This window comes from Myotis yumanensis, unplaced genomic scaffold, assembly GCF_028538775.1.
Source record: "Myotis yumanensis isolate MYYU_CA2020_CCGP unplaced genomic scaffold, mMyoYum1.0.hap1 SCAF_7, whole genome shotgun sequence".
Taxonomy (NCBI): Eukaryota; Metazoa; Chordata; class Mammalia; order Chiroptera; family Vespertilionidae; genus Myotis; species Myotis yumanensis.
The window spans coordinates 85,841,024-85,858,075 of record NW_027223758.1 but is presented as its reverse complement, the minus strand read 5'-3'; the positions used below and the strand labels follow the sequence as shown (position 1 = coordinate 85,858,075).

General features: G+C 39.3%; 1 protein-coding gene across 2 annotated transcripts in view; it reads right to left on the bottom strand.

The window, feature by feature from the left end:
- DCC (DCC netrin 1 receptor) overlaps positions 1-17,052 on the bottom strand; it is a 937,052-nt gene that overhangs the window by 564,912 nt on the left and 355,088 nt on the right. For both annotated transcript variants that reach the window (XM_070421174.1, XM_070421175.1), the window contains exon 2: positions 7,509-7,829. In XM_070421174.1, coding sequence (XP_070277275.1) covers positions 7,509-7,829 — 321 coding nt within the window. The remainder of the gene's footprint in view (positions 1-7,508; positions 7,830-17,052) is intronic.

Genomic DNA, 17,052 nt, shown 5'->3' with positions numbered 1-17,052 from the left:
ATCTATCTACTTATCCTGATTTAAGTCTTTGTTAGCCTGACACTTATAAAAAAAATCAAGCTTTTGTATTCCAAAAGGATCTTCTAAAATTCAAGAGAGTTTTTGGTTACTCCATTGAAATGACAGTACATGCAAAAATCACACTGTAGCTAGCTTAAGGGTTGAACAAAAGAACAGTGCTCTTAAAATAATGATTTTTTAGAGTGAATAATTAGCTATTTCCATTGCCACATAAATTAGAATTCATAACAAAGAAAAGGAAATGAAAGGTTGAAAGATTTTTTTAAAGTTATTTTGTTGATGTTTCTACTATAAAAAGCCCTGTCAAATGCTCTTTTGCAATTTTTATAATGTAGATGATGTCTTTTCACTCTGCATTATTTTTAGGAATATATTTCTATGTTAATTTTACTGCAGAGTTAATTGACTTAGGAAAGGGGCAACTAAAAACCTACTTTTAAAAATGCAATTCTTTAACTTGAGGGTGTGGGAGTGTGCAAGTAAGTGGGCATTGGGGTAATATTAGTGATTATCCCAGTTTTATTTGACAATCAAATTAAACAAAAATTATAAGATTAAAACACATACACATTACTTATAACACCGCATTTCTTTCTTACACTTTCTCCTGTTTTAACTACAAAACAATAGGAACATTTAGCAAAGTGGAGATAATTAAGAATTATGGAGACAGAACCATTTATATTAAATTGTTAAATAAAGAATTGTTAAATTCTTGCTTATTGTTTGAGAATAAATAATATCCCTATCTGTTCAAAATGAAAAGCTCTGCTCTGTAACAGAACCTTCCCAAAACAGAATTCTGAGAATAGTCAAGGGCCCTGGGATACATTTTCCAAACTGCTTCACTGGGTGAATTTGACCTTCTAGGCAAGATTCTCATATTTGTTCTTGTAGAGAAAAGGAAGATGAACATTTTTCCTGCTGTTTCCTTTACACTGTATAACATTTGAGTGACCCGAGGCAGTGTAGTTTATTCTCCCTTCTCTTAATACAAGCTTGTTTTTCTGTTTCCTTTTAAGTAAAAACGTAAAGGTCAGGTTATCATTTCACAAAATGCTCCATTCTACTGAGGCGATTCCAGCTTCTCTCACCATAGTATGCTTCCACTAATTATTTCATAACTCATTTAAATGGGAGGCACTTTGGAAGGAAATACATTGAAACAACTCCTCAAGTAACTAATTATTTTTTTTAAAAACACAAGGGAATTGTAATTATAATGCCTGTGTTATTTAAAAGCAGAATGCGTCAATTTGCATCTTGAAACATCTACTAGTATTGTAATAGGGAAGAAAAAAAATACATTACTGAATAAAATAGCAACTCAAGTAAAGGCAATTTAGTTGGCCTTTTCTCTTCTTGATTTTCAAGAAATAAATGAAAAAAAAATGCAAACTTGGCCTTTATTATAAAAACACAAATATAAAAGAAAATCAAAATCTTGCCTTAGAAAGACTATGAAGAGGATCAGAATTTCTTACCCGAAATGTGCCACAGTGGCCAGTGGATTATTTTGAGCTCTAGGCAAACAAGAAAGAAGTTTACTTCTTCCTTAACCACTTGAAAGAATTTTGGTAGGGCTTGTGGCCCAGAAAGAGAGCTATTATCAGACATAACTTTTTATCTGAATGACCTATCTGTTTGGCAGGGCAGACATCCAATTACCAAACTTCTCCTCTTCTTATCATCTTGTGAATTACTCTCCTCACCTTTGAAGCCTCAGATCCTTATCTTATACATTAGCATCAATGGCAAACAAGTCTCAATTGCCTGGCTATCCTGGGGTTTCAAATTTTTAGGGGGCTTCCTCACATATGGAATTAAATTTATTTTTCTTCTGTTAATCTGTATTATGTCAATTTAATTATTAGATCAGCCAAAGAACCTAGAAGAATGAAAGAAAAAAATTTCCTTCCCAAACACCTATTTATAATCTTATTTTAATAAGAGGTGATCTTTTCATGGGACTAAATAAATAAATAAAACCAATTATTATTTTTAAATGATTATGTTTATTTCCCCTTAGTTTATATTTCAGAGAGTTCAATTGATTAAAAATAAAAGACTGTCTGGGAAACTATTCAGTGTCCGTAAATGGAGTCCTTAGAGCTGTGGTTCTCCACCTTGGCTGCACATTAGAATCACCTGGGAATCGTTTTAAAATCCTGATTTCTGGGCCTCATCCTCTGGAAATTCTGTTTCTTTGTTATGGGGTGGGGCCACAACATTAGTAACAAAGAAACAGAATTTCAGGAGGACGAGGCCCAGAAATCAGGATTTTAAAAAGATTCCCAGGTGATTATAATGTGCAGCCAAGGTGGAGAACCATTGCCTTAGAGTGAGAAGCAAAGTGATAAGGGAATTAAGAACATGCCAGAGTTAGAGGACTTGCTTTCTGGTCTCCACCTGTAGAATGTCATTACATACCTTCTTTCAGTTTGTTCTGTCAATTTGGATACCTATATCACAGATTTTTTTTTAACATTATGAGATAATGCATGCGACTACTGTGCAAAGAGGAAATTGCTATAAAAAATCAAGTCATTGGCTTTAATATTCCAGATTTAAATGCTTACAAATTAACACAGGAAGAACCTACCTAGAAAAGGAAAAAAAAAAATAGGCCCTACAATGTGTCTTGCAGTCAGTTTTGCTTCACCTGAGGAAGGAGGGATGGACCCACTCCACCCTCAAGAGTGTGAAGACAAGCAGATGCAGCACTTAGGTTCCCACTGCAGTTCTCATAGCCCTGCGGGGAAGTGGGTAGGCAAGTATCAGTGTGGATACATGGGTGTGTTGGATGGTGAATGAGTGGTGATAAAAATGAATGAGATGGTACTTTTGAGAGGGCTAAAAAGGGCTACTTCCAATGTAACACTGATATTTGGGGGGGCTAGCAACCTGGATCTGTGCCAGCAAGCTCAGTACACATTCTTGATAACCTATAATTAAGTCATTGCCTCTTTCCCAGAAACTGGTCTTGCAGAACCTGTTACCTAAATGCTCACATTTCACAGAGGCCATAAACTGTGAACAGTGCACAGCCCTGGAGTGGGGCGGAGGTTATTAGTGCTGTAGCCATACCATCAGATATGGCCTGGAGACCCCCAACACCTGGGGCCTTCTTGCAAACCCCGTGAAAAGGACCGGAAGCATAATCCATATTTGAGGGACAAAGACCCCAGAAAGATATAAAAGAGAAGCCCTCTGCATGTTACTTTACTCAGATTTGGGAACTTATTCCGCTGAGTCTGCCGGCATATTAAACAGTGTAACTCCTTTTCTCTAAAAGCGTTGCTTGATTTTTCTCTGGTCTTCTGCAGCACTTTCATGATTATTCAGAGGAGCTCTGAACTGATCTGGTTTTCTTACATACTGGCATTACCTTTTTCTTTTTTTTTTTTTTTTTTGTCCTGGAGCTCCTCCAGGTGGTTGTGTTACATTCCTAGTCTAGACCAACTAACTCCCATGGCCTCAGCTTTCATAAATCATTCAGTTGAAAGGCATTAAGGAGTCCAGTTGAGAATATTTCTCAGCATTTTTTTCTGAAATGATAGCACTTGCTTGATCTAGAACTCTTGGTCTGACCAGTGCAAATTATATTGGCTCCAATATAATAGATCAACTTGTGAAAAATAAATCTTTCAGTCAAATAAATTTTGGTACTGCTTGCCAACACACTGCATAGATTCTATTTTGAAAACTGAAGTCAGGCTTGCCAGTTGTCTTCACAGATTACAAAGGCAGATATCTGAGGCAAAGTGACAATATTTGTGGTTCATGATTTGTAGTCTATATGTTTTCCTCCAAAGAAATGTTCCACACGATCACATGAAAATATTAAAAGTTGTCATTTCCAGATAAGTGTAATAACACAATAATAACTATTATTATGTCTGTTTGTACTACTGTTGTCATTGCTTGACAATCTAATCTGCTAAATTTTACAGTCTAGATATTATTTAAAAACCACCACAGCCTCAGGAGGTAAGTTATTATTATGTCTGTTTTACATAAGAGAATCCAGAGGCTGAGATAGTTGGCGGTATCTGGAGAAGGAGAGATGTGCGTGGCTAGATGCAAGCTCATGTTGATTTTGTGAATTAGGAATTAGTAGGAATTGGCGTATGCCTTTTTGAAAGTAGCATATAAATATTCTAGTACAGACCATCTTCCAATTCTGGAGACCTCAATAGTTCATTCATTTGTAGACTACTGAGATATAAATTAAAGTATTTCAACTCAGTCCATGGAGATTTTGTTTAGAGGTGCACAAACAGGTAAATTTAATTTCATCAAGTTCATTCAAAAAGAAGAAGCCCTAGCCGGTTTTGCTCAGTGGATAGAGCGTCGACCTGTGGACTGAAGGGTCTCAGGTTTGATTCCGGTCAGGGGCATATGCCCAGGTTGTGGGCTCAACCCCAGTGTGGGGCATTCAGAAGGCAGCCGATCAATGATTCCCAGTCATCATTGATGTTTCAATCTCTCTCTCCCTCTCCTTTCCTCTCTGAAATCAATAAAAATATATTTAAAAAAAAAAACCCAAGGAGAAGTAGAGGAGGGGGTGAGTGAGGGGGATGAAGATGACATTGATAAAATCCTCTCCATTTATGGCATATAATCCCAAACCACATGTCTTCACCGGTAGGACAGTCTGAACAACCACTAAACATTCCTGGTGCCTTGCTAGGTGGACAGAGTAGAAGGAGAAGCTTTATAAAGTCCCACCCTGCCTCTCTCCTCAAGCTGTTCTCAATCTAGAGGGCTAAACAGAGGCATCCTGGCAGAGAAATGCTGCACTATCTTAGATAAGAGCTAATTGGATACAAATAAAAGTCCCAAGTTCCAGCCAGGACTGGCCAAGTTGCTTTCACGTGAGATTTAATAGTCCCGGCATTCCTGATTGATAGAACTCAGTTACCAGGAATACCAACAGCCCATAGCCTGTTACCACCGAGATAGATAACAAGATGTTGGATGGGATAGAAGCCCTTCCTTTTTCTTTCCTACTCTCCCTCCCTCTTGAGCCAAGTGTTCACTCCGGTTTAAAGAGCACTTCGTGGGGCCCTAGGAAACACGATGAATGGTGCATGGCAAGATCATCGCATAAAATGTGCTGATTGATTACGAACAGATTTCATTTGCCACATTTCTTTTTATCAAAAGACACTTGCAGAGAGCAAAATGGAAGAGGGGCATTATATTAAATAGGGTCTACATTGCACCTGAAGGTACAGAATAGGTGTTATTTTTTTTTTTTGCTCCCTCCCCCCCTCACCTTTTAGTGGTGACTGGTTTACTGACTGCTAATGCTTTAAAAATGAGATTAAATCAAGCCCGTGGTCTTTATTATGAGGAAGATATATGCCCCATGTGCATTCCAGCAGTTTGGCAATTTTAAGCTCGGCAGACATAACACTGATGTATGCTGTATTGCCAAACAGCACGGTAAGTGTCTAAAACACCGTGAACAGTCTTATTGCCTTGAAATGATACAATCTAATATTAGATTGTAACTCAGTGACTGAACCTGCCAGCCTATCCTTGTACAGAATATGAAAGCCGAAGCCACTTTATTTTAATATCTCACAGGGAAGAAATTGTTCTTCATTTCAGCATTGAAACAGAGAACACGTTAAAAGTAAATCTAGATTGCACAAAAACGGAAACCACAACATATCAGGCCCTTTTCATCAACAGCACAGACGCATCAGCCTTTTGGAATAGGGCATCGAAATGCCAGTCCAATTCATTCAACGTGGAGGGTCCCCTTAGCATTGTGAGTGACTGCTGGGTGGGATCTGAGAGTCCCGGGATTTCCAAATGAGAGAAAAGCAGATGCACCCTTCCCGCTGCATTTGGAAAACTCTGGGAAGAAAGCAGCTTTTCTCTAATTCTCAGCACTGCTGGACTTGTTCCTTTTAATCAACCATAACTCACATAGACTCTCTCAGGCTCCTCCACACTTTCTGCTCACCGATCAAATTTCAGACATCGATCCCTCCAAGGTCCCAGGGGGCTGGTAGCCTTAGTTTCCATGGTCAGGATGTCACCTCTGTGTCTGCTGCGTAAAGGGGATGTTATGCACCCATGCTTCAGTCTGTCCCTGTTACAGCAGGTGGGATATCACTAGGTAGGTTGGCCTGGTACAAGGGGTTCTCAGGCATGGGACCTTCAAGTGCTAACTCCAGGTCAGTTCAGGTTAAATCAGGATATTTAGCTACTATGTCCTCTGCCCACCAGATCACCTTCACCCAAGTGCAATCTGGTTTAACTGAATATGAAAGAGAGTGCTTCATGGGGAAAGGAAGCCACCAAAGAGTGGCATGAAGCTGGATTTATGGACTGATTGTATTCTATGAAATCTAGATTTTTCTACCTGACAAAATCACCGCCTTCCGATTTCAACTTCATCACACCTTCACTAGGAGAGTGCCTGGGGAAGGCCTGTCCCTGCCTGATTGCCCTAGTCCATGTTATTGCTGAAAATGAGTCCTCATTCTCATATGTCTTCCAGGTTATAGACTAAATGGGACCTGGGAAAGGAAACCCACAAAAAATGACCAAATAACAGCCTATTGGTTTAATTTTTTACCAATAACTAAAGATTAAGTTTGAAAATGGCCCTTCAAACCTGTTTATCCATTTGAAGACCTAAATTTATTTCAGCTAAGATTAATTTGTCTAACTATATACCTCATATAATTTTTTTTTAAACCAAAGCTTAATTTTTAGCCAAATCTTTATAGAAGTGAGTAAAAATTTTTCTTTTTCCTGTAGGTCTAACACAGCAAAGGCCAAAAGAAATAATTATGAGCTGCCATCTAACCAAAATAAGAAGGACAGCAATACCAATATCCATAGATTCCAGATCATTCAGTTTGGGGTTTTGTTTGTTTGTTTGTTTTTCAGGGTCTACACCACTTTAAAATATCTAGAATAAAATTTAAAAAAATACCGTTCATCTAATCACAGTTATTGAGTCAACACATTACCAAGCATTAAGGTATTTGGAAGCAGTAATGAAAGTTTTTACATTTGGAAATCTATTTGTTGCAGGTGAAGCCATCATCATTAAAATAAAATTCTGAAGGAAAAACAACAACAGAACAGAAAATCTGCAAAATTTAAGCAGTAGTGAGGCCATAAAACATAATTGATTGGAAAATTATTCTTCTAATATTTTTATATTAGTAAAATGTCCTCTGGTACACATAAATAGTAAATCAATTTGAGCCTGGAATTGTTTTGGGAAAAACAACATAGAAAGGTACACTGATTGGAGAGACCCTTCTACTGCTTCCCAAATTAATTTATATTAATAATTAAAAAAAAGGCAAGACCATGCGGGAATAAGTACATGTTTTTACATTTTTTCCTTTTTCTTAAAAATATACACCGTTTCTGTTAAGATTGTTTTATTATCTCGGCAATAAGGAATGAGAAGAGATGGAGGAAGAAGAGGAGAAGGGAGAATCCATTACCTGCGACTGCGACTTTCGCTGTCCGACTGGTGATGGACCCCGCGTCGCCTACAGACGCCTCGCATTGGTAAAGGCCCTCGTCTGGCTTATGGTGCCTGGAGTGCAGGACGTTTTGTATCAACAGAGACCCGTTGGGAAGTTGCTGCTTCCTTTCGTCCACCCCCAAGGCCAGGGGGATGCCGTCTTTCTTCCACTTGATGACCGGGACTCCTCGGTCGGACTCCGCGGAGCAGTTCAGGAGGACATTTCCTCCCCGCATGGTGATGGCATCCGCAGGTTCCGACAGGAAGTGCAGGGACGTGAAAGCCTTGATCTGGAAACCTGGAGCAGGAAGACCAGGGGAAGAAGTTCATTTACGCAAAGAGATTTCCCGTTTACATGCCCTGCCTTTTTTGTTGCTGTTGTTAATCATCACCCAGGGATATTTTCCCATTGATTTCTAGAAAGAGTGGAAGGGAGGGGGACAGACAGAGAAACATCAATGTGAGAGAGACACATGGATTGGTTGCCTCCCGCATGCGCCCCAACCAGCGCCAGGGACTGAGCCTGCAGCCCAGGTAGGTACCCTTGACCAGGAATTGAACCTGGGACCCTTTAGTCCCTGGGGCGATGTTCTATCTACTAAGTCATACTGGCTAGGACTTTCCTGCTTTTCCTTTCTAAAACTCTTTGGAAAATGTCCCTGAATAAATTAAACTTAAAATCAAGGATTTGATATTAAAGAAGCAAAAAAAGTACCCAATTAAAGTAACCATAATTAATGAAAGAATTGGCCCAAAGTGTAATAATATGAAAAGTTAAGAATTTATACTAATCTAGGCATGGGCATCATCACATATCAGTTAGTAGTTGAAAGCTTAGGCAGAATAAACTAAAATTTTCCAAATGAATCTAGCTATTTTAAAGTAGTAATGGATAGTAGTACAGTCGTTTAGATCTGGGATACTACTCCTATCTCTTTATTCTGATTATGGTATCCCTTCGTTTTAAAAAAAATCTACTCAGACAGGGTGTCTTATTTATAGCAACAACAAAAAGACTCTGAACAGAGTGGGGAATGTTATTTAGAACAAAGCTCAGGTGGGTTTTAAAACAGGGAATGTAATCCCCCCTGCAGAAACAAGTCAATAAAGCTACTGCCTAAATCACAAGTCCCTGATGTGTCCTAATTTCTAGCCAAATGTTGCTCAAAGCCAGAAAATCTAAGTGAAGATTCTAGGTGGAATCCCCCATAAACATAAGCGAGCATAAGAAACCAACAGGAGGAAGACAAAGTCATGTAAGAACCCTGAGGGGGCAGAACAAGTGTAATTAAAGAACATTCTTTTCGGGCTGACAGCATGGCATTTGGCAGAGTGCTTGTTTGGTGAATCACAGGCTTTGAGGGTGTTTCAGGGGGTCGCTCGGCTCACCCTTTGCTCAGACATGTGTATACCTAAGTCCTTCCAGTTAAATTACTTTCCATTTCATTTTTAACCATGTCTGGAGGCAGGGGATTCTGCAGTGTCCCTTGGTAACTTGTCTTCAATATTTAATCATTCTTAGACTCTAACTGAATTTTCTTGATTCTATTTAATCCCATTTCCCCCCTGAATCACTTAGCGTGAAAATGCAGAGGAGCTAGACATTTCTTTGTAAGAGCCCTTTATACTTTTGAAGAGGCATTTAATTTTATTTTAAAAATACCCACTAAAATATATTTTAGTCTTCTTTTGTCAGAATAACAATCCAACGTCACCAGTTTTCATAATTTTTCTATAATGGGAACAATTTTTTTGTCGCGCTTTGTATAAACTTTTTATTTTTCTATCATTTAAGACAGGCACCTAAACTGCTTATAATTAGTACTCCCATAAGGGATTGACCCACAATAGTTCTATTGGACAGAAGTACTCCTCGCTTTGCATACTGCACTTTCCAGTGAAGACGAGTGTAAACAGCGTCTCGCTGTTTCTCCATGGCATGCTCTTGCACATCAAATTTTCCTAAACCATATATATGAAAGCTGTCATTTTACTCCTTCTGTTGAGCCTTTCCCAGTGAACTGCATTATTCATCCCCATACACTCATTGCATCCAACGAGGCCATTCACCCAAAGAAAGCAGCTGGAACTTCGGTCAAATTAACATCAATTGTAAAATAACAGTCAACATGTAAGTCTACCATCAATGATATTGGTAAATATCCCGAAAGATACAGCCTGGCTCCCTCACTGGCCGATAAGCTCCTCCTCCCCACAGACCCTGATAGTGTAGCTCACCCAGGTATTACCGTCCATTCTAGTGAAAAGTAGGAAACTAGGAGACTGAGTGTTTAGCACTGGGTCCTGTATGTATTACTTAGAGATCTGTGATCCAAATATACCTTCTAAGTCCTCATAACTTCAGTTCCTTCATCTATAAAATAAGGCCCCTGAAGTCTAAATTCAACATCCAGTGTGTAAACTTGTCAGAACCAGGCTGGGTTGAAGGCATCCATCAAATAAACCCAGCTCTAAGTTGACTGAGATGCAGGCTGAGTTTTCTGTGAATGCCTCCCCCATGTCCACATGCTATCCCCTTAATAAGAAGAGAAACAAGGTAGTAAATGCCTAGCTTGAGATACACGAAGGACAGGAAAACAGAAAGAAGTTCTAGTGTCATTGAATGTCAAGGCATTTGACTAGAACAATACCTGCAACTTCTGTACAAGTAACCTTCATAAGGTAGAAATAAATTTTGAATTCAAGACCAGGCAACTATATTGAAAAGCATTTACTACTCTTCTGTTCTTCCTGGGGACTATATCTTTAACAACGAGCTCATGTTGAACACCTTATTTATGTCAGAGAACACGGCATACATTTAACACAGCTGTTTATGACAGCATGGTAATGAGCATCTGTGCCCATTATCACAAATAAAAACTCCACTCCATCTGAAACAAGGAGGCTATGACAGTTTTCAGTGCTATGAGCACATAATTTAGGCAAGTTAAGTAAAGATTAACTTTTCTTCAATACAATTACTCTTGCAGTTGGCTGGTAGTATGGGCTGTGCACTCCTTACAACAATTACATCTTGAAAATATGGCTCTGGAATAAAGATACCTCATTGCTTTGAGTGACAAGCATCACTTACTTAGTTCTTAGAAAAGATGGACCCAAACAAATAGAATCTGTTGGGGAATAACAGATATGCCTCCTATTGTTCCCTTTTCAAAGAGTCCGCCCATCTTAGACACAAGCTGTCTCCACTCCTTGCTGAGGTATTTCCAAAATATCCCACTAATGATGGGGAAAATGAGGCATTTTTGGGGGGCTAGCAATCTGAATCAGTGCCAGTAACCTAATGCACATTCTTGTTAGTCTATAGTCTAGTCACTGCCCCTTTTTTCATTACAGTGGGGCCTTGACTTATGAGTTTAATTCGTTCCGTGACGGAGCTCGTAACTCAAATTACTCATATGTCAAATCAAAAAGTGAACGAGACACGTGATGCTGGGCTGATGTTGTGGCGTTCACTGTGACGTTCGCTGCCCCAACTAGCGGTGGGGTATCTGAAGCTGGCTCGTAACCCAAATTTTAGCTCGCAACTCAAAGCAAAAAATCGGCCGAGAGACGGCTCGTATCTCGAAAAACTCGTTAATCTGGACACTCGTAAGTCAAGGCCCCACTGTATCTGGTCCTGCAAGACCTGTTTACCTAAGTACTACTCCCATTTTAGAGAGGCCATAAACCATGAACAATAGACAACCACCAGACGGGGTTATCAGCACTGGCGCCAGGCCAGGCTTTAAGGTGTGGTCTCACAACCCCCATCCCATCACACAGGGCTTTTTGAAAAGCCCATGAAAGGTCCCGAAGTCTGATCCATATTTGGAGGACAAAGAAACCAAAGGGTATAAAGGGAAAGTTTTCTCCATATTGGCTTGCTTAGGATTTGGAGAAAAACAGTCTCCCCTGAGTCACTGTACCGGTACATGTGAAACATCTGAAAATAAACGGGTTTTTCCTGTGTCTCCAAGTACCCCTGTGTGTTCTTCTGTCGCCTGGTAAATTCTATAACACTACATTACACTGACTTCAACTTAGAGTTTTCCTTGGAGGCATTTTGCCTATCAGTATACACATCTTAATATGAAATGATTTTATCAAATTGTTTCATCCAAGACCCCATCTGAAATCAACTACACTAACTTAATGTACGAACAGAGAAAGAGATGATAAAACTGAAGTTGACAAAGAAGTAAAGCTTGTAGACCAAAAAGCTGTGGCTGGAATTTGGGCATTAGGGTTGATGAGGGTGGAGATCTCTTGGGAAGTGGGTGAAAAAACAATTTGGAAAGCAATAGAAGAATGCTTTAGAAAGGTCAAAATGGAGCTACTTTACAATTTTATAGAGGATTTGACATTAGAATGGCAATGGTGAGAATTTCATCCAGAAGAAGCCTTCGGGAGAAGTTTTGGTTTTATTCCGTTTTGGTTTTATTTTTAAGATGCCAGTGGTCATTCTGTTGTCCACTCAAATAGTGACATTTCCCAGCCTTGCTTCATAAAAGAAAGGAAAAGTGTCCAATTATGATATGACACTTTATTATCTTGTTTCCAGACTGACACAGATTTAAAAAAAGATTCCTTTTCTTTGAGCCTGCTGTAAAATGACATAGGTAGTATATTCAGGGCAATATACGCGAGAGTACCAAAATCCTATCCACTAAGAAAGCTCCATAACTGGGTCTGACACCAGAGTCCATGATTAGAATGAGTGAGTCTCCAGTGCCCTAACCCTCTAATCATTGTCTTGGGAAGATTTCTAAATCTTCAGTATTTAGGCACACAGTCATATATGCATTTGACTAATTGGTATCTTTTCTTAATCTGTGTCAATCTGAAAAAAAAAGTGTCATATCCTAATAGGACACTTCATTTTTTTCTTCTTCTTTTTTGAAAGACAGCTTTTAAAGGCAAGTACCACCTGACTAAAACCTTCACTCTTTCCTGAATGAAGATGCAGAGAAGGGCCTACTCTTGGTGGGTGACCAAAAGAAGAAATACTAACATGTGTTTGCTTTCGTGTTGTCGGACATAGCATCAGAGATAACATTGCCAGGGATATTCCAAGTTTATATTAACTATCCAGAGACAGAAAATATATTTAATGTATTTTAAAAACTCACCAAAATGATCAAACAACTGTTAGAAATATTTCGGCAAGCTTAATTCCCTTTGTGCTTGCTCTCCTTATGGTTCTCTTGTTAATTTCAAAGACCTTCCAGTCGGAGGCAGACTACCTTAGATGGTTTTTTATGGTCTGACATTTTATCTACAATATCAAACATTGTTAAAAATTGTGAGAAACAATGCCCCACGGAGTCAGAAATCCCTTTCCAAGTCTAAAATGTAAAAGCTTTTGGTTAAAGCAATAAAAGCTAAACGTGAAATTTACGAAAAGTAACATGAAAGTAAAAAGGAAGTTCCTGCAAAGATTTTAAGATTTAAAAAATGTCATACGAATCCCCACCGAACTTGCTAGGCATAATTTTCTCTCTTTCAAATTACACCAACTTTCACTTGGCGCTGCTGGGAGATTTTGATGATTCCCAAATCTTGTGAACAACCCAGAAAACTTTGCCATCATTATCTCTTCTTAGAAATAGAGGCTACTGTATCTGCTTATCTTGTGATAAAATAAAGAGATCTCCACTGAAGGAAATTTAAATTATTCTATGGATGATGGCATAGCATTCATTTTCAATTCACCGAACATCAATCACACGTGCATTGTAACGCTGGACTTCTGCCCCAGCAAAAGCCAATAATGCTTGTGAGGCTTTGCAATGAAGTGGGATGTTAAAAAACACAAAACACAAACAACATGAATGAAGAGAACTCCTAACTAGATGCCAACCTCGCTGGGTTTAGGACATCAGAATATAAATTCTGAAACAGTCATTTCCGAACTATGGTCCCCCGATGCGCAAAGCAACACTACCTGGGAACTTGTTAGGAAGGCAAGGTCTCAGGCCCCACCTCAGACCTACTCACCAGCAACTCTGGAGGTGGGGCCCCACAAAATTAATTAGCTTTAATTAATTAATGCTGTAATTAGCCTTCCAGGGGAGTCTGGCATTCACTGAAGCTTGAGAAGAGCTGTTCCAAAACATCTGGTGGCCTAAACCAGATCATGAGGACCCTTGTGTTCTTCAGACTACCTCATTCTAACTTTCCAGATTGGGGAATTTGTGAAAGATGGCTCAGTTCTCCTTCTCAGTAGGGAGATGAAGTTTGGTATGGACGCAAAAAGGGCTACTGACTCAGGGTAGGCCTGTGTAGCAACCTTGCAAACTCAAGAGACCCAAGGTAACCACAAAGAACGGTCTCAAATTAAAAACCTTTCATTAAAAAGCAGTTTGTGGTGGGTAGTCATGTCCTAGGCCAGTATCTTCCTGGACAAAGATCAACCTGGATCTTTATGGAGGCTCGTGCCTTTTTGCATCTAAGATAACAGATCATTGAAATGTCAGGGTAACTTGTAACCTCCCTTTTGCCAGACCCCTTCGGGTACCACCAAATGCCCTGGCACCAGGATGAGACCACAAATGCCTTCATTGTTATTGTTATCATGTTCATTGTTGACTGTTAACTATCCTGTACCCACCTGAGTAAAAGAAGGCTGTGTCTATCATTTTTCTTTTTATCCAATACAAGAGGCCCCCCCCCACTTTTGCTTTCTCCCGCCTCCCTAATCTATCACCAATGGATTTCATGTAACCCACTTATGTCTCCTCCTTTGATGGTAATGTATAAAACAAGGTGAAAAACTGCCATTCTCTGGAGCATTCTCCCCATTCATTGAGGTTTTTGCTTCCTGACAATTGTGGGACAGTTTGGCTCAATAAACTCACAAAAATTCTTTACCGGTTTGAATGTTTTTATGTTAACAATGAAGATGATCCGGGAAGGTAACTAGTGGAACACCATTTCTATATATATATTATTGTAATTTGTTATATATTCTCTGAGAGGCTGAAGTGGAGAAAGGGCCAAGAAAGTGGGCTGTTGTTGACAATACCTCATTTTTCCTCTACTGTAACCAGCACTCTGCTTGGACCCCCAAATAGTTGTCCTTTAAACAAAATTAAAATGCCAGTCTATTGGACGTTTAGAAAGCTCCCAGGAATATTCTTGGTTCCTCACAAAAGAGCTATCAAAAGATTTCTTTTGATCAACTATAATAGCCACAGTCCTCTCGCAAAAGAAGCTTCAGTAAATATAGTGCTTTTATTTTTCTAAGATTTTTAATTGATTTTTAGAGAGAGAGAAACATTGATGTGAGAGTGGAACACGGATCTGCTGCCTCCTACACGCCCCCTACCGGGATTGAGCCAGCAACCCAGGGCATGTGCCCTGACCAGGAGTCAAACCAACAACCTTTCAGTACACTGGTGGACACCCAACCAACTGAGCCACACCCACCAGGCCAGGGGGTTTTTTTTTGCGTGTTTTTTTAATATAATATTCTTTCTCAGGTTGCATTTCTTCCATTACATTTTAGCTCTGTGGTCCATTGTAGCCTCTTAAAATACTGGCACTTGAGACACTCATTCTGCTGACTTGCCCTTCAGTGCAGTTTGGGCTTTAGGTGGATAAAACAATAATAGCACTTTATGTGCTTCATCTTAAAGTAAGACTTGAACTTCAGCCAGACCAGAGCGAGAAAGTATAGCTCACCAAAGCACCAGAACCAATAACACTGGGACTTCTGTGAAGTATCAGAGTGTGTGTGTGTGTGTGTTTCTACTTTGATAAGAAACATAGTAAAAATAGTTGTCAGAAGGTGTGGTCATCTCTTTAAAACACTGTGTGCATTCCAGCTCTTGCTAGAGACGAACATATTTTAAAGCTGTTTCACTTTAAGACGAGTTTTTATTACTAACAAGTGGAAATCAAAAAATGAATTGGTTTTGTGGAATTTCTTCCTGAATTTAAATGATGCAAGGAAGACTTTCCAGAAAGAAATATAGGTTTGTTTTACTATGGGAATTTATTAAGTATCATTAAAATGTAGGGAAGATTTGGATGAAAATTTGTAAATGTTCAAGTTCCTCTCTCGTTACAGTTGCCAGATTTATTAAATAAAAATTAAGGACATCAGTTATATGTTAATTTCAGATAAACAACAAATAAAGTTTTAATACAATCATGTCCTACATAGTTACATGAAATAAATATTGCATAGGACATACTTGGACTAAAACATTATTTGCTGTTTACCAGAAACTCACATTTTACTGGGCATTCCGTATTTCACATGGCAACCTGATGCCCCAGGAAAAGGCTTCCTTCCTTCAGATCCTGGCAAAAGTAAGCATATAGTTTATGAGTTCATACTACTCCATTCAGCTCTCACAGAGAAGAGTGAGCTCTTGGCAAGTTTCCCTGATTGAATCAGGAAAAGTGATTTTAGTGTCAGGACACGTGCTGACCTGGACCAACAGCACCAAATATCCGCAGATGCCAAACCCGATAAGTTCTCGGCAAAGCGATTCTTCTTTTTCTGTTCCCTTTACAAGACAGGGAGCTGACTTCAGAAATAGAAATACCATCTGCGGAGTTCAAAAAGCAACTGCCCCCGCAGAAATCTTAGTGCGGCTCCCCAGAGGCTCCCCACCAGACATTCTGAACACCCTGTGTTCAGAGGAGATCTGATGTTTTTATAGGGCAAGAAATGTGTGCCCCAGGCAACTGCCTGAGTGTCCTCTGGCTAAATCCAATGGAGGAGAAAACGATAAGGGCCAAGTTAGAATGGGGGAAGAGCTTCCACACCCCTTTGTAGCTCTAGGAGCTAAACATGTAACTCCAGCTTGGTTTTGCTGTTTGAAACTGGGCAGATTGTAATGAGATTGTTTTTCAGCTCAACAGGTAACAAAGGCAGCCTGACATGTAGATGATCACTTCCCAGGCTTCATGCAAAATTAACACTTAAAAGAGAAACTTAATCTGCCCTGGGTTTGAGCCTTCCCCCACTCTCATTTTGGTAAAATGTAAGCTGGTTTTCTCCTAGCTCTGTTTTTCAGCATCTTTCTCAACCCAGGGGGATGCATGCCTTGTTATAAGTGCACAGCTATGCACTGGGGCACTGAGAAAGGTTACCTAGAATATTTTTTTAAATTATTATCTAAAGAATACCCAGTGCACAGGACTATCTCCATCGGGAAGGCAGTGAAGAGTGGACAAGCATTGGAGATGCTGTTAATTGTGAAGAGACCAATTGACTTACTTTCAAAACCAGATTATTAATTGATACCCATTGCTAAAGTAAGCATATAGTACACCCAAATAAGAAAATATGGACATAAAACCAAATATCATAACAATTGCTCATAATCTTATTCACCTGGTGATAGCCAAGAGAGAGAGAGAGAGAGAGAATTCCTTCCCTTGCTCTCTTCCTCTTATTATAAAGTTTAATCCCATCAATGGGTCCTGCTCCCTTGACCCCATCTAAACCCAATTACCTTTCAAAGGTTCTACCTCCAAACACACACCTTAATTAGATGCTT